The sequence below is a fragment of the Glycine max genome, chromosome 7 (genome assembly GCF_000004515.6).
Source record: "Glycine max cultivar Williams 82 chromosome 7, Glycine_max_v4.0, whole genome shotgun sequence".
Taxonomy (NCBI): Eukaryota; Viridiplantae; Streptophyta; class Magnoliopsida; order Fabales; family Fabaceae; genus Glycine; species Glycine max.
In genome coordinates, this window is record NC_038243.2 from 16,914,992 (window position 1) to 16,932,052 (window position 17,061).

Sequence of the window (17,061 nt, forward strand, 5' to 3'; positions counted from 1 at the left end):
GGTCTCTGATGGAAAAAAAATTATGAAGCAAGTCATGGCCGTAATGCAAACGCTGCACGCAATTTCCTTGATGTGGAAATCAAGGTGCTGCATTTTAATTTGTAGGATATTGAGAAAAGCAATAATAACAAGAGACGAAAATTAATAACCCGCGTCAACCACGTCTCCATCTAAGTTTAGGGATGCAGAACCTTTGCATTATAGACCTTTTCTCCTTATTTTCTTTCTGACTTTAGTTCTACAAGATTACTTCTAGGTATCATATAAAAAACTTAAGAAACAAGAAAAGTTCAACAATATTACTTCTTGAAATTGATTTAAAATATATAATGAACTAAATAACATGCATGAATTAGACTCAAAATTCAAATGATAGATTAAGAATTGCAAAAATACATGAACAAGTATATTTAAAATTCAATCAACAAAATCAAAATTCAACATAATTTTAGAACATAATGTGATAATTATTATGACTAAACATAACTTTAAGACAACATGAATAAAGTAATTTATATTTAGATTTTCGTGTTTTCTTTTTTAATCAATATTTTACAAGAAAATTGAGATTTAAAGATTCAACACAAAAAGATTTGAATATATTCTAAAGAGAATCAAACCACAGAACAGGAAATACATGAAAAATATGATAAAGAACAAAAAATTAAAGTGAATTGACAAAACAAAAAATAGAAAAAGCAAAAGGTCGCAAAACCCTTTGAAATGTGTGTTAAATGATGTTAAGCAGCTCAATTCGTCTGAAAAAAATTTAAATATTTGTAAATAATTGTCCTCGAACAAAATTAGGATATGACAGGTACTTTCTTAAAATGAAGTCATTACATTAAGAAAACTTATAATTTTATATATATTTTATTTCTTTTAATTTAATCTAATTAAATTCTAGAATTAACATATTTAAAGTATTATCAAGAGATAATTTACTTAATTAATAATTAAAATATAAAAAAAAAGTATACAAATTGAGAATTAAATCAAAATTACATATTTTTTTAAATAATAAAACTAAAATGTATGTTTAAAAATTATATGGAGATTAAAATTGTAATTTAGTTTATTGATTTATCACATTAATAATTCAATGTAATTTTTTTCTTTTACTTTTACTATGGTAAAACTAATTATAAAAAGAGTTGTAAGAATGCAGTGTTTTTAAAAAAACAAAAAAAGACATGTGTAAATAAATTTCGGATTTAATTTTTGTTCAGGTTGTCTATGTCAAAAATGGCAATATTTGATTGACATGAAGTCAGTAGTTTATGGGTTGACTGTAAGTCAACTCATGTTATTTTCTTTTATTTTTATTTTGTTGGACTTACAAAGTTCAATTCATTTAAGTTGATTTTTTTTATTTTTGGTTATTTATTTTATTTAATTAGTTCACACTTTTATTAAATGTTTCAATTTGATCTTGTATTTTTTTTTCTTTCAAAATTATTGTAAAATGTTATCCTTTTCGTCCAACAATGTTAATGTGTAGGCCGAGCTTCAAAATCGCTACTATTTAAAATTCAATTTAATAATTTTTAAAATTTATATGATGATAAAATAATTTAAAAAATAGTGGTGATTAGAAATTTGACACTATTATAAAAATAAAAAAATATACAAAATTAGAGTAAAAAAAAATCAATTTGATATTATACTAAAATATTTTATTATTAAATATAGAAAATAGTTTATATATTAATATTTATATGATAATATTATTTAATATATTATAGTTATCATTTAAAAAATAAAAAATATTCACTTTTAATTTCATAATTTTTACATATAATGAATATAAAATTTTAAATATTAATATTAATAATATGATAAATATTAAAGTAATTATTTATTTCAAAAAATTATTTTATTATATGTAAAAATTAAAACTAATATATTTTCTTAGAAGAATGTAACGATATATCTACTTCAGCGAAAAAATCTAATGATGTTTACATGTAATTTATAATAAAAGGATCTAAATGATCAGCCGAAGCTAAAAGAGATATGACCAACCTCCCGCCATTTTTATTGTCATTATGAATGTTCATGGGGTGGCGGTTTTGCTCCACGACAACCTGCGATTTTGCTCCATGACAACTTGCGATTTTGTTCCACGGCAACTTCGTAACTAATTGTGGTTCTAAAGTCTTGCTCACTTGTACTTGATGGTGTTAGTATATGAAAGAAGGAGCGGTGACCTTATCAGAGGGTAACACACACTTTATATAGAGTTCTGGCCATCAACAAACTCAAGCATGTGCAAATATGAGAGATAATTGTGGGATAATAATTACAACCGTTTTTCAAATATTAGAGTTGAACCTAAACAAGAATATAGACCACATCAGTTTTTTCCACATGATAACAAAGTATATTTAGATAACAAACAAATCACATATGCTTGTTCACGAAAACATGGGGTATTTACGTGAAAAAATTGACATTACCTGCATAATTTCCCTCTGAATTTTAGTAAAGATGTTGGAGACATGAAATAGTTTATCTTCCATTGATGTTAATGGTTAAGAAAAACTTTTTTATAAAATTTTTAAGAACAACTTAACAAAATAGAAGGTGTTATTGTCCAACACTGTTCCAGTGCTCTACTATTTGACATCATGTTGCAAGTGATGGGTTCATACAAGAAAACAAAGAAATAATAATAGGGAACAATATTGGATAATCGTCCAATTTGGTATTAAGAAATAATATTGTTTAAATTAAAACACATAATTTATTTTTGAAAGATATTATTTAAATTAAAATTGTTGCACATTTTTTGGTATTTCAATATAATCTGATGTGTAAGGTTTTAAAATAAAATTTAACATTTAATTTAGAATTAATTAAACATAAAAAGTAATATTTGAGAACAATAAGAAGATATAGATAAAAAATAAATAGATATTTAATGCATATAAGGGCATGTGAATGAAAGTTGCTTAACAACTTTTTAAACTTAACAACTAATTCTTATACACTTTTACTATTAAAGTTAATTAGATAAATAGAGACTGATATGCATATACTTCTATTATATTAACCTATTTTTAATATTAAAATAGTTTCTTACTAGACCAATTAAAAAATATAAATATTTGTAATAATTTATGATATCTATTTTCAGTTAAATTTGAAAACTTACAATTTATTAAAGATGTTATATAATAGAGTTCATAAAAATAAAGTTAAGCAACTCTAATGGTCTAATAATGTTTAACATTAAAGATGCTCACAAGAGAGGAATCATGTCTCTTAATTATTTGGATTATCCCGCCAACTTGATCTTTCAAAGAATTGATTCGCTACTCAAGTATTTACATCATAGATTATATTAATGTTTGGTGGGTGCTAATGGATTGCATGACTGACTTGACCCTTCAGAGAACCATCATTGCACATAATTAACTTAAGCATTTAAGTCCCTTGGAGGTTTGTGAAAGTCTGATTGACTCAACCCCTCACATAATTGAGTCTTACCCTTAATTTCCTTTATTATAAGAGTCAATCATCAACATGCATCAATAACTAATAGTCATTTTTAATAGTCTAATGACTCATTCTAAATAGGCTTTATACTATCGTGTATATAACCTCCAAAATCATTGGAGTGTGGCAACAATGTCAAATAACATATCACATCTTTGACACAACATATTCGTCCTGGTACAAAGCCAATAAGATTATGTTTAAACAAACAAGTGATCTACAAAAACTAATACTAAGAAGATATTTATAAAGGATTCTTGAGGACATCAGGTAGAGGTGTTCTAACATATTAAAAATTCTTTTTTTTTTAGCAAAGAGAAGAAAAAAATAGAGAACTGACGTAGGATAAAATAATTAAAGTATCAAAGCTTATTTTGAGAAGGGAAATATGAATGATGAAAATATTTTTGTAGGTTCCACACACAAAAACAATTTGTTTTCCCATAATTTGTCACTAAGGAAGACATGTAGGTTGTGTATTATTATTCTTTTTTTTCTATTTTAAAAATTAAATAATTCTGTAAAAATAGAAATATTAAATATTTTTTTTTTGTGAAGAACAACTCATGTAGTAAAACGTTTAAAATTTCTAAGTTAAATTTAATTTTTAATTAGCATAATTTTTTTATTTTTTCCACTCATTCTTCCACTTGTTCAAACAAGTGTAATTTTTTTTTTTCATTTCTCTTATTTTTATCCATCCAAATAATGCATCCTATTTATTGTTTTTTTTATTTTATTTCTTTTTTCTGCATTCCACTTTTAATCCAAATAGAGCATTAATGGTAGCTAGCTAGAATGCAAACAAATAAAAATACCAAAGAAATTAACAATATATTGGATAGCTGATATATGAAGCGTACAATTTGGGTGGGGGCTTTGATCGAAATGAAATTATGACGCAAGTCATGACTGTAATGCGAACGCTGCACGCAATATTTAATTTGTATGGTATTGAGAAAAGTAGGGGTCGGTAAATGGGTCAGGTCCATGGACTGGCCCGTACGGTTTGCGGTCCGCGCGAATAATGAACTAATTTTTTTAAACGGTTTATGACTATGTCATATCTTTGGGTTCGTCCTACTTAACCCGCGGACTATGCGGGTTTGGTCGGCGGAGTCCGCGAGTTGCCCACATTAAGTTTGATTTGTATGACCAAGTTACAAGCAAAAGATTAGAATTAAAAAAAAAACAGATAAAGAAATATATTAGATAAGATAAAGATTTAAAGATAAAAATAAAAGATGATAAAGATAAAAAAGATAAGATAAGAAAAGTAAAAGATAACAGAAATCAAAGATTAAGATAAAAAAAGATAAGCGATATTGTTGGGACCTGACCTGCTAAAAATCTTCATGTTTAATATTTTTTTAATCTCTTTTCTCTTTTAATTTTTCCTTTTCATATTTGCAAACCATAAATAATAAAAATATCAATTCTTATCATTTAAGCAAAAAATAACTGTTAAATAAATTTTTTAAAGATATTTTAATAAATTTTTATTATAAAAAATAACTCATATTTAACACTTATCATTGCAGCAAGCTAAAAACACTTTTTCTCCTCATAGTTCTTCTCCACCACGCAGTCATGCACGTGCGCAGTCATACGATTCTTTCCCTTACAAGGAAAACAGAACGCGACTCACGCTCACGCAGCCACGCGACACACCACAACAGCACAGTCTCGGTCCACCACCGCACCACCACGCAAAGTACATCTCTTCTTAAAAAGACAATCAATTGCGTGCGTGTGCGTGTAAGAAAGAAGCCACTGAATTAACCTAGGTTCCTTCCGTCCTTGGGTGTTGCCCAGTGGCTTGGCCACCGACACAGTGGATCTTTGCTCTCTACAAACGCTAGGGTTCATTCTTCGATCCTTGGGAGTTTTGACTATCTCGGTCTCCAAAGCTTTTCCTTGTTTTTTCCAATCGCGTGCCCTATCACTTTTTCTCATCTTGGGCTATGAAGTAGTTCGTTACTACCTGTAATAGCCAGCTTGAACTGCTCCTGATGGGGAAGAACAAGGATCGTCAATCACACTCAGTTGCAAAGCAAATTATGGTGAAGGGTTCAGGTTCAGGCAAGGTGCTTGTAAAAAAGGCAAGGACAAGTTCTGCAAAAACTGATGATGTCGCACACCAAGTGTTTGATAATTTGTCGGAATGCAGTGTTGAATCTGAATCTTCCCCAGAGGTTTCTTGCACCTTAGGGGATAATGATTCAACTATTGTTGATGATTCATCTCACTCCTGTGGCTCTAAGTCATCACCGCAGCTAGACGACAATAAGGCTCCCACTCCTTGGGTTAATCTGTTCAAAGATAACAGAAACCCTTCCAAAGGTTTTGGAATAAAGTTCTCCCCTCCACCCTCTGATGATGAAGTGTTGTTGGAAGAAACTAATTTGCAACCCCTGGAAGAGGCTTGGGGACATAGCCTTATTGGCTATGTGACTGGCCGCTTCCTAGGAAAGAAAGCTCTGTTGGATTGTTGCAAAAAATGGGGAGTCAAGTTTTCATTCTCAGCTCATGAAAGTGGTTGGCTGATGTTTGAATTTGAGTTTGAGGACGATCTGAACCAAGTCCTCTTTGCAGGCCCTTACTTCATATTTCAAAGACCCCTACTGCTGAAGGTTATGCTAGCATTCTTTGACTTTGGCAATGAGGAGCTCAGCAAGATCCCTGTTTGGGTTAAACTCAAAAATCTTCCTCTGGACCTTTGGAATCCTCAAGCCTTAGGGAAAATCCTGTCCAAGATTGGTTCGCCCATTCGATCTGACCATCTTACTACTTCTAAGGGGTCTATTTCTTTTGCTAGAGCTTTAGTTGAGGTTGATGCTTCTTTGGAGCTCATCGATGAAGTGCGATTTAGACTTCCTACAGGGAAGACTTTTGTGCAAAAGATTGAGTATGAAAATAGACCTTCTTTTTGCACTCACTGCAAGATGATTGGGCACCGCCTCACTAATTGTAAAACTGTCACTGCGAATAAGTCTGCTCTCATCGCAGCCTCCCCCACCTTGGATCAGCCACAAGTGGGTGATTCAGCAATGCCCCCACATACCAATACAGCAGGCTTCTCTAATAATCCAAAGACTCTTCAGAGTAATTTGTCTGTCCTTCCTCACAGAAAACATGTTCTGGTTGCAAATCATGTTCTTGTCCTTCATAATTCTTCTAACCTCAAAGAAATAGGGAACACTGAGTTTGGTGATCCTATAGAAGAATGGTTTGTTCAGGTGAAAACAAAACACCAAAAAAAAGGTAAAAAAGTGCAACTCATTAAGACAACCCGTACTAAGGATATGCACGTTGATATCCAAAGAAGAAATCATAAAGTTGTAGCTAGGGTCGAGGAGGCTTCCTCCCATCCGAATCCATGATCATTGCCTATTGGAACATCAAAGGCTTTAATTTGTCTCTGAAGCATCATGCGATGCAGAGCTTCCTTCGCTGCAAGGAAGTTAACATCATGGTTGTGTTGGAAACTAAGTTGAATAAGGTTTCAGTTGAGGAAATCATGAGAAGAAAGTTTGGTGACTGGCACTTCACCCATAACTTCGCTTCTCATAATGCTGGCAGAATTCTTATCCTCTGGAAGTAGGATAAGATCCATCTTTCTATTTTGGAGTCAAATGCCCAATTGATTCATTGTGCTATTGATTGTAAAACAACTGCCAAGCGCTTTCAGGTTTTATTCATCTACGGTCTTCACTTCATTGTGGCAAGAAGATCTCTTTGGATAAATCTGACTAGTATCAATGCTAATATGAACTGCCCCTGGCTCCTCATTGGTGACTTCAACTCCATTTTGTCTCCCACCGACTGTTTCAATGGAGCTGAGCCCAATGCTTATGAGTTGTAAGATTTTGTTGATTGTTGTTCTGACCTGGGGCTGGGGAGCATCAACACTCATGGCCCCTTGTACACGTGGAATAATGGCAGGGTGTGGAGCAAACTGGACAGAGCTTTATGTAATCAGGCCTGGTTCAATTCCTTTGGAAATTATGCTTGTGAAGTTATGGAGTTTATTTCTATTTCAGACCATACTCCTCTAGTTGTCACCACTGAGTTGGTAGTGCCTAGAGGTAATTCTCCATTTAAATTCAACAATGCTATTGTGGATCATCCAAATTTCTCAAGAATTGTTACAGATGGCTAGAAGCAAAATATTCATGGCTGTAGCATGTTCAAGGTCTGTAAGAAATTGAAAGCTCTTAAAGCTCCCTTGAAGAATCTTTTTAAGCAGGAGTTCAGCAACATCTCCAACTGAGTAGAGCTAGCTGAGGCTGAATATAATAGTGTGCTTAATTCTCTAAAGCAAAATCCTCAGGACCATTCCCTTCTTGCTCTGGCAAACCGCACTAGAGGGCAGACCATTATACTTAGAAAAGTGGAGTCTATGAAGTTCGCTTAGCTCATCAAAAATAGATATCTCCTGCAGCCTGATAAATGCTCCAAATTTTTTCATGCTTTAATCAAGCACAACAGACACAACCGGTTTATTGCTACCATAAGGCTAGAGGATGGGCATAACACTTCCTCCCAAGATGAAATTGCCCTTGCTTTTGTGAATCACTTTAGGAATTTGTTTAGTGCTCATGAGCTGACCCAAACTCCTTCCATTTCGATATGCAACAGGGGTCCTAAGGTTTCCACCGATTGCTTTGCGACCTTACTTTGTCCTACTTCTAAGCAAGAGGTTTGGAACGTTATTTCTGTGATGGATGACAATAAAGCTCCTGGGCCAGATGGTTTCAATGCTTTATTCTTCAAGAAGGCTTGGAATATCATTGGTGATGATATCTTTGAGGCGGCTAATGAATTCTTTACAACTGGAAAAATTTTAAAGCAGATCAACCATGCTATTATTGCGCTTATTCCTAAGCATGATCGGACCTCCCAGGTTAACCATTTTAGACCCATATCTTGCTGTAATTTGTTATACAAGATTGTGTCTAAAATTCTGGCCAACCGCATAGCCCCAGTGCTTGAGACTATTATTGGGGAAACTCAAACTACCTTCATTAAGAATAGAAAAATGATAGACAACATTTTCCTAGTTCAAGAGATTTTGCGCAAATATGTCCAGAAAAGATCCTCTCCGAGATGCCTCATGAAAATTGACTTGCATAAAGCTTATGATTCTATTTCCTGTGAATTCTTGGATTGGATGCTTAAGTCCATTGGCTTCCCAACCCAGTTCTATACTTAGATCATGGAATGTGTTTCTTCCACTTCCTTTAGTGTGGCAGTCAATGGATCCATTTATGGCCACTTCAAAGGGCAGCAGGGTCTTAGACAAGGGGATCCTCTCTCCCCTTATCTGTTTGTGCTTTGTTTGGAGTACTTTTCCAGAGATATGAGCAGCCTCAAGGATGATGCCACTTTTAAATTTCATCCCAACTGTGCAGGTATTCAGTTATCTCATTTGGCTTTTGCATATGATATTATGCTTCTATCTAGAGGAGATATCCCTTCTGTGTCAACTATGTTTGCCAAGCTTCAGCACTTCTGTAGGGTTTCAGGGCTTTCCATCAGCTCTGATAAATTTGCCATATACTCAGCCGGTATTAGGCCTCATGAGCTTTCTCATATTCAGCAGCTTACTGGATTTAGCTTGGGTGGCTTCCCTTTTAGATACTTGTTTGTTCCCCTTTTATCATTTAGATTAAATGTATGCCACTATGCTCCCTTGCTTTCCAAGATTACTGGCCTGATTCAGGGATGGAGCAGAAAGTCTTTATCTTATGCAGGTAAGCTAGAGTTGATCAAAGCAGTTATTCAAGGAATTATGAATTTCTAGATGAGAATTTTTCCTTTGCCTCAATCTGTTCTGGACCGGATCAACGCTTCGTGCCATAATTTTCTGTGGGATAAAGCGAATATTGGCAAAAACAAGCCCTTGGTTGCTTGGTCAGTAGTTTGTTCTCCGAAAAAAGAAGGGGGTTTAGGCCTTTTTAATCTCAAGGACTGGAACCTTGCGCTTCTTTCCTGTATCCTGTGGGACTTTCATTGTAAGAAAGATTCTCTATGGGTTCGGTGGGTTCACCATTACTATTTCAGACGGAGCGATGTGTGGAATTACAATACTTCTTCATCAGATTCAGTTTTGATAAAGAAAATCATTCAAATAAGGGACTTTATTATCTCCAAAGAGCTAAGTACGGAAGAGGCCAAAAAGAGGATTCAATCTTGGAGCACCAATGAACAATTGCTTGTTGGCAAAGTCTATGAATACATTAGAGGTGCCAAGCCTACTGTTAGTTGGTGTTCTGTTATATGGAACCCAATAATACCTCCTAAGATGTCTTTCATTCTATGGCTTGCTAAAAGGAACCAGCTGCTTACTCTTGACAAAGCTGCTTTTTGAACAAGAGTTCCCTCTGCCCTTTATGTTCAAATGAGATTGAGTCAAATGCTCATTTGTTCTTTTCTTGCAGGAAATCTCTCCAAGTTTGGGCTCACATTTGTGATTTGGCTCCTTTTCGTAGGCGTTTCACTTCTTTGCAGCGCATTACTGACTCTTTAATTAGGGGCAAATCCACATCAGATGTTCAAGGAAAATTTCCTTGTCTGGCTATAGCAATTATAGTTTACTGCATCTGGCTGTCTAGGAACAAGCTGATTTTTGAAGATTATCAATTTTCTGTAATAGAGGTTATTAATAAAATTAAGTTTCTTATGTATAGACAAACACACCTGTTGCATTTGTTTTAGCATCTTGATATAGGCATTCTTGTATTAGGGAGACTTTTGATTTTCTCTAGCTGCGGGGTATGCCCCGTTTATTGTTGCATCATTTTGGATTTAATATAATTTACATTTTTCCCAAAAAAAAGTACATCTCTTTTCTCTCTAGAATTTGTTTTTATCTTATTTTTGTTGGGGCTGATTCATTGTTGTTGTACTCTTAAAATAAAAGAAAAATGTGAAAAACCTATAATTGTTGCAGAGATACTTTTGTTTTCACAAACTTACTACACCCATCTCATTCTATATAATGAGTGTGCTCAAATGTATTCCAAAGAAACAAGAAGCAGTGTTGGTTTAAGTCAAGGTTCATCACAAGAGACTATGGCTACTACTAATATTATTAGTATTACTCAAGTTGATGTTATGGATGTAAGTCAAGGTTTCTTTTAATTTTTTTTAACTACCAATCATTTATTCTTATTTACTTTGACTGACTATTTTTTATTTTTGTGGAATTAATATAGGAGTTTATACAATTTGAAGATGAAGATATGTCATAAGTGAGTAAATCTCAACTAGATACATATTTGGAAGAGGCAAATCTTTTAAATAAATATCATCCCAATCTTGATGTTTTACAATATTGGAAGGACAATAAAGTTCGGTTTCTAGATCTTTCATTATTGGCTTGTGATATTTTAAGCATCCAAATTACAACGATGACTTCCAAATTGGCATTTAGTATTGGTTTATAGGTGCTTAACAAATATCGAACTAGGCTTCTTGTTGACAACGTACAAGCCTTGATATGTATTAAAAATTGGTTACTAGGATTTGATATACATGGTAAATAATATATAATAATTGTTGTCTTTTAATCACTTAACTTGACTTTATTCTAATATTTATTATTATTTTGAGTTTTAAGAAAAGAAGATGAAGATGTGGAGATGGAGAAGGCTCAAGCTACTTCAAATATGGAATTATTTGTTGTTGGAGATGTTTAAGTTTCATATTTTAGATTGATTGTTTGGATTTTCTTTTGTTAAGACATTATTTATTTTATTGATGTAATTGACTAATTGTTGAGATTTTATATACATTTGTATTGAACTTAATTTGATTGTGTTGTATTTTATTAAAATTGAAATTCTTTTAAAATTTGGCCCGTGGACTGACCCATTTAATCCGCGGGGTCTGCGAAACAGGGATAGATCAATTTATTTTGTCCATGTAAGAATGCGAGACAGACTGACTCGGTTTATTGCCAATGCAAACTTATGCGGATGAGCCTTATACGGGACGAGCCGGCCCGCTTACCCACCCCTAGAGAAAAACAATAACAAGAGACAAAAATTAATTATGCACGTCAACCACGTCTCCATCTAAGTTGAGTGATGAGAACCATTGTCCTTTTTTTGTGTGGCTTTAGTCTCTATATTAAAAAAATTTACAATTTTGTTTAATTTTTAATTTTACATATATTTTATTTCTATTATCCTAGTCTAATTAAACTCAAGACTTAACATATTTATTTAAAATATTATCAAGAGATAATTTAATTAATTAATAATTAAAATATAAAAAACAAAGTATGAAAATAAAAAATTAAATCAGAATTGCATATTTTTTAAAATATGAAAACTAAAATGACTATTTAAAAATTATAAAGAGATAAAATTGTAATTTAACCTATTGTTTTATCACATCAATAATTCAATGTAATTTTTTTCTTTTACTTTTACTATTGATGGTAAAAATAATTATAAAAAGAGTTGTAAGAATATAATTTCTTTGAAATAAAAGACAAGTCTAAATGGATTTCAGCTTTAATTTTCCTTCAGGACCGGGAATGACGATCTTTGGATTGACATGAAGTGGATCTTTGGAATGACATGAAGTGGGTCTATGGGTTGACGTTGGTCAACTCGTGTTATTTCCTTTTATGTCTATCTCATCCGAATTAAAAAGTTTAATTAACTTAAGTTAAATTACTTTTTTTTTCTTTTTGGTTATTTATTTTATTCAATTAATTCACACTTTTATGAAATGTTTCAATTTAATCTTGCATTTCTTCAAAATTACTGTAAAATGTTGTCTCCTTCGTCCAACAATGTTAATGCATATACATGGAGCTTCAAAATTGTTACTATTTAAAATTCAATTTAATAATTTTTAAAAAGTTATACAGTGATAAAATAATTAAAAAAATATAGTGGTGATTGGAAATCAGCCACTGCTATAAAAAATTAAAAATACATAAAATTATAATAAAAAATCAATTTTATATTATACTAAAATATTTTATTATTAAATATAGAAAATAATTTAAATATTAATATATAATTTTTTAATATATTATAGTTATCATTTTTTTTATCATGATTATAGTTATCATTTAAAAATAAAAATATTCGCTTTTAATTTCATAATTTTTACATATAATGAATATATAACTTTAAATATTAATATTAATAAAGTATTTAATTTATTTTAAAATATTATTTTTTATTATATATGAAAATTAAAAAAATTAAAACTAATATATTTTCATAGAAGAATCTAACGATTGTGAATCCATATTATCTACACTTAATTTTTTTACAAAATAACAACACTAAAAAAATTACAAAAATATCTATTTTTTTCGAAAGATAACAATAATAAAAAAGTTTAAAAAAAATATTTCAACTTAAAAAATATAAAAAAAAAAGTCCGTATTAACCATACGGTATGACTTTTTTTTCAAAAAAAAACAAAATCAGCTTTCCATCGCCATTACGTCATTGATTCAAATCAAACGAACATTCATTCAGTTCAAACAATGAGCCAAGCAGAACACAAAGGTCATGAACAAGAAAACAACACCCATGAACCAAGAAAGCAGCAGTAGTGGGAGAAGCGGTGCGAGAGCGAGAGAAGAAAACTTACTTGGAAGAAGATGAACCCAAGAAGAAGAACCTGAAGTAGGAGAGGAAGCAGCCACCAACACGAAACAGAAGCGACGCGCGAGAGAACTCAAAGGTCACGAAGCTGCAACAGGAAATGAAGCAGCCACCAACATGAACACAAAGTCACTCTTGTTGTGCGTTTGCGTGAGGGAGAAAAGGAAACAAAAGGAGAACAAGAAGAAAATGGAGAAGGAGAAGACGAAGCAGTGACACACAAGGGAGAAAACAAGTGACTCGTACGGGCTGTTCACTTATATATTAAAGCTTCAAAGGTAGTTACAACATTTAGCTTAGGATGCTGGGTATTCCAACAAAAATGATCTGGGTATCCCAACAAAAATGCTGGGTGTCCAAAGTAACCCCTTTACTCTTGGGACGTCCAGATTGTTGTCAATAGGAAGGAGTCAAGTGCAACTCCTCCACTAGGAGAGTGGCCCAACTCAGTTTGTCGTTCTGGTGGACTCATTGACCAAACAAACTATATGTAATTAATTACTCAAATTTTGTTGTCTTCAAAGGTTTGAAGAACCTCTACTTGTCAAGGAATGGCATATCCGGTTGTACAAGGACTGAAGGTTAATTAATCTCTAGTACAAATTCTCTGTCTCTATATATATAAATATGATTCTCGTACAAATTATATGGCATACTCATTATTTCAACTTTGTTTTACATACTTTCCATGCAGCGCGGCTGGAAAATCTGGAAATCCTTGACATGAGCAACAACTATTTGGATAATGTTGCCATTCTATCTTGTTTGGATGGCCTTTCATCTCTTAAGTCTCTGTGTTTACGCTATAATAGATTCAATCTATGAAGCACCGACACCGACACCGACACCGGACACGACACGGACACGGACACGTGGACACCTGAAATGTTGAAAATGTAGGACACGGACACGGCTATATATATATATATATAATTCAATAAAATAAAATTACATAAAATTAAATATGAGCGATATGCATAAAAGATCTAAATTGAAAATCAAGATTTATATATTCATCATCATCTCAAAAGAACTTTTCCTACGATAATGAGTCACAAAAAATACTAAAAATTATAAAGCAAGATGATGAATTAGCAACTTCAAGTCTTCAAGAATTCTACAAACTAGCCATCATCATTGAAAAAGACACCCTCTAACTCTGGTTCATCTAAAGACAAACTAGCAATTTCAAGAATACCACAATCATCAAGTGACCCAAAATCATCTCCAGCTACATCCCACATTTTAGTTTCCTCTTGATGATATTGTGGAGTATTCCTTGAGAGAAGTCGTAGGTTGCTATGAACAAATACTAAATCTTCAGCTCTATGTGGTGTCATCTTGTTTCTCTTTAAAGAATGGATAAATGAATATGTACTCCAATTCCTTTCACAACAAGAAGATGAACAAGGTTGCGCAAGTAGCTTAAGGGCAATCTTTTGAAGTATTGGAGCATTAATGCCATGAACTAGCCACCAAGCTTTTGGATCCATTTGACCTCTATCATTTAAAGAATCAAGATCATCAAAACCTTCTCTTCCATCCGAGAAGTTGGCAAACTCAATATTCACTTTCCTTCTTACATCCACATCAAGAAAGAACCTCTTGAAGCATTTTAATCTTTCACGAGTGAGTTCCATGTCTTGATGTGGAGGAACTCGATTAGAATCTTCACTTAACCATTCATGACTATAATATCTACAATTAAAAATAAATATATACATGATTAAAATTTATGTAATTCTAAAAAAAATGTAAGTAAAAAAGTATAGAGTCAATTACCTAGGATTTAAAGAATGAGCTAAACAATGGAGAGGAGTGCTACTCTTAGTCCAACGGTCAATTAATATGGAGTGCACTACCTCATAAAAGGTTGATCCTTCACTCTCCTCCTTTCTCTCATATTGATATATGGCATTCTTCACCTTTTCAATCATTGAATCCCACATCTCATATACTAGATGGAGAGATGAAGCTTCTGTATCCGTTCTTCTAAGAACATCATAAATAGGGCTAGTGAAAGAAAGAATATAATCAACCTTATCCCACCATTTATCATCTAACAAAGTATCTTTCACAAATTTAGCCTTTGCAACATCATCTTCCTTATAAGAAGACCATTGGTCACTAATGACCATCTCTTGGAGTCCTTTCTTCAATTGCTTGAATCTCTTGAGCATTACAATAGTGGAGGCAAATCTTGTTGGAGCAATGGATAACAATTTCAATGAATTGAATGAATTGAAAATTGATAGTCTCATAGAGTGACTCATGACAAAGTTTTTCACAAACATTGCATCATCCGCAATTTGGGTGATCCAAGAACATTCTTCATAAGCAACATTATTTTTTTCTGTATTCTTGGCTGCACATATGTTCTTCAAAGCAAGATTTAATGTATGGACAACACATGGAGTCCAATAAATGGAAGGAAACTCAGCCTCAATTATTAAACCTGCTGCTTTACAAACGGCTGCATTATCCGTCACAATTTGCACAACATTTGAGTGTCCAACCTCCATAATTACCTCCCTCATATGTTTGGCAATGAAATCCTTGTCTTTGATCTCATTTGAACAATCAATGGCCTTTAAAAACATAGGTCCACTCTCTGTGACAACCATGAAATTAATAAGAGATCTTCTTTGCGGGTCACTCCATCCATCACTAACAATGCTCACACCCTTCTGGCTCCATGCATTTTTAATTGGTTGTAACAAATTCTCCACATGTCTTCTCTCGTTTTGAAGTAATGTTGTCCTTAATTTATTATAACCTGGAGGTTGGTAACCACTGATCTGATTGTTGGCAGCATAGGCAAATGCCTTCCTATAATGAGGATTTCTTGCTAAATGAAAAGGCAATCCCGAAGAGTAAAACATCCTCGCAATTTCATGATCAAGTGTCTCTCTAGCTTGCAAATTAAAGGCATTTTCTACAGATGATGTCTTTCTCTTTTTTGGATCAACACCAAGAGTGTTTGTATCCATTTGGTGTTGAGTAGAAACCGGAGGCAATGACACAGATTTTGTTTTTGACCTCTCCACCCTCAATGTAGCCTCATTGTCTATCTTCTTCAAATCTATAAGTTTGGCAACTGTTACCTTTTGACAAACTCTAACTCCTTTTCCTGTCATCTTCAACAAGTGTGCCCTCACTCTAGTGTAAGACCCATTAAAGGTAAAATCACAAATATTGCATTTTATCTCATAATTTCCACCACCAGCTACACTTTTTATCTTTGTAACATAGGTCCATAAAGGTTTGGTATCATCATCTTGTTCTTTAGCTTGACTAGGACTAGAAGCACTCATCTCTACAACAATTTAAAAAAATAAAAAATTAATGTAAATAATTTCTAAATAAAAAACAAACAACAAAAAGCAATTTGTAATCAATGTTGACCGGGAATGTGAAAATAAATACATTCCAAAAACATGTACATGACAAATACATAACAAATTTATCTCCAGCTTAACTAAAAAGAATAATAAAGATTTAGAAGTTCCTCGTGCTGCATAGTTCATGTATGGTTTGTTTGAAATTTGAAATAAGATGAATAAATAATTAAATAGTGAAGTTGACTATTTCACAGCAAAAAAAGTAAATGCATTTAGAAGCTCCTAGACGTTGGCATGTCATATTCTAATGAATAAGCCTTTGTAAAGTGGTATGTGTGTGTGAGAGAGAGAGAGAAAACAGCCTTTACAATAAAAAACATAAATTACTATCAATTATTTTAACTTTTTATAAAATCATGATTCAGTATTAGATCTTTATACAATAACATATATCTATGACAACTTTAATGATCTGTGTTTGATTATAAAAAATCAGGTTGAAATATAAACTAACACGAATTTAAGTAAATATTTGACTATTTACTTTCACATTGAAAAATTAATTTTAAAATTTAACT

At 32.5% G+C, this 17,061-nt stretch overlaps 1 protein-coding gene across 1 annotated transcript; it reads right to left on the minus strand.

Annotated features, from left to right (window-relative positions):
* Window positions 1-14,266: 14,266 nt before the first annotated feature.
* LOC100780312 (uncharacterized) lies at window positions 14,267-16,456 on the minus strand. Its single transcript, XM_003543806.5, has 2 exons — window positions 14,925-16,456; window positions 14,267-14,840 (listed from the first exon to the last, which is right to left on the minus strand). Exons 1-2 carry the CDS (start codon window positions 16,454-16,456, stop codon window positions 14,267-14,269), a joined length of 2,106 nt encoding a protein of 701 aa, XP_003543854.3.
* Between the last annotated feature and the right edge of the window lie 605 nt (window positions 16,457-17,061).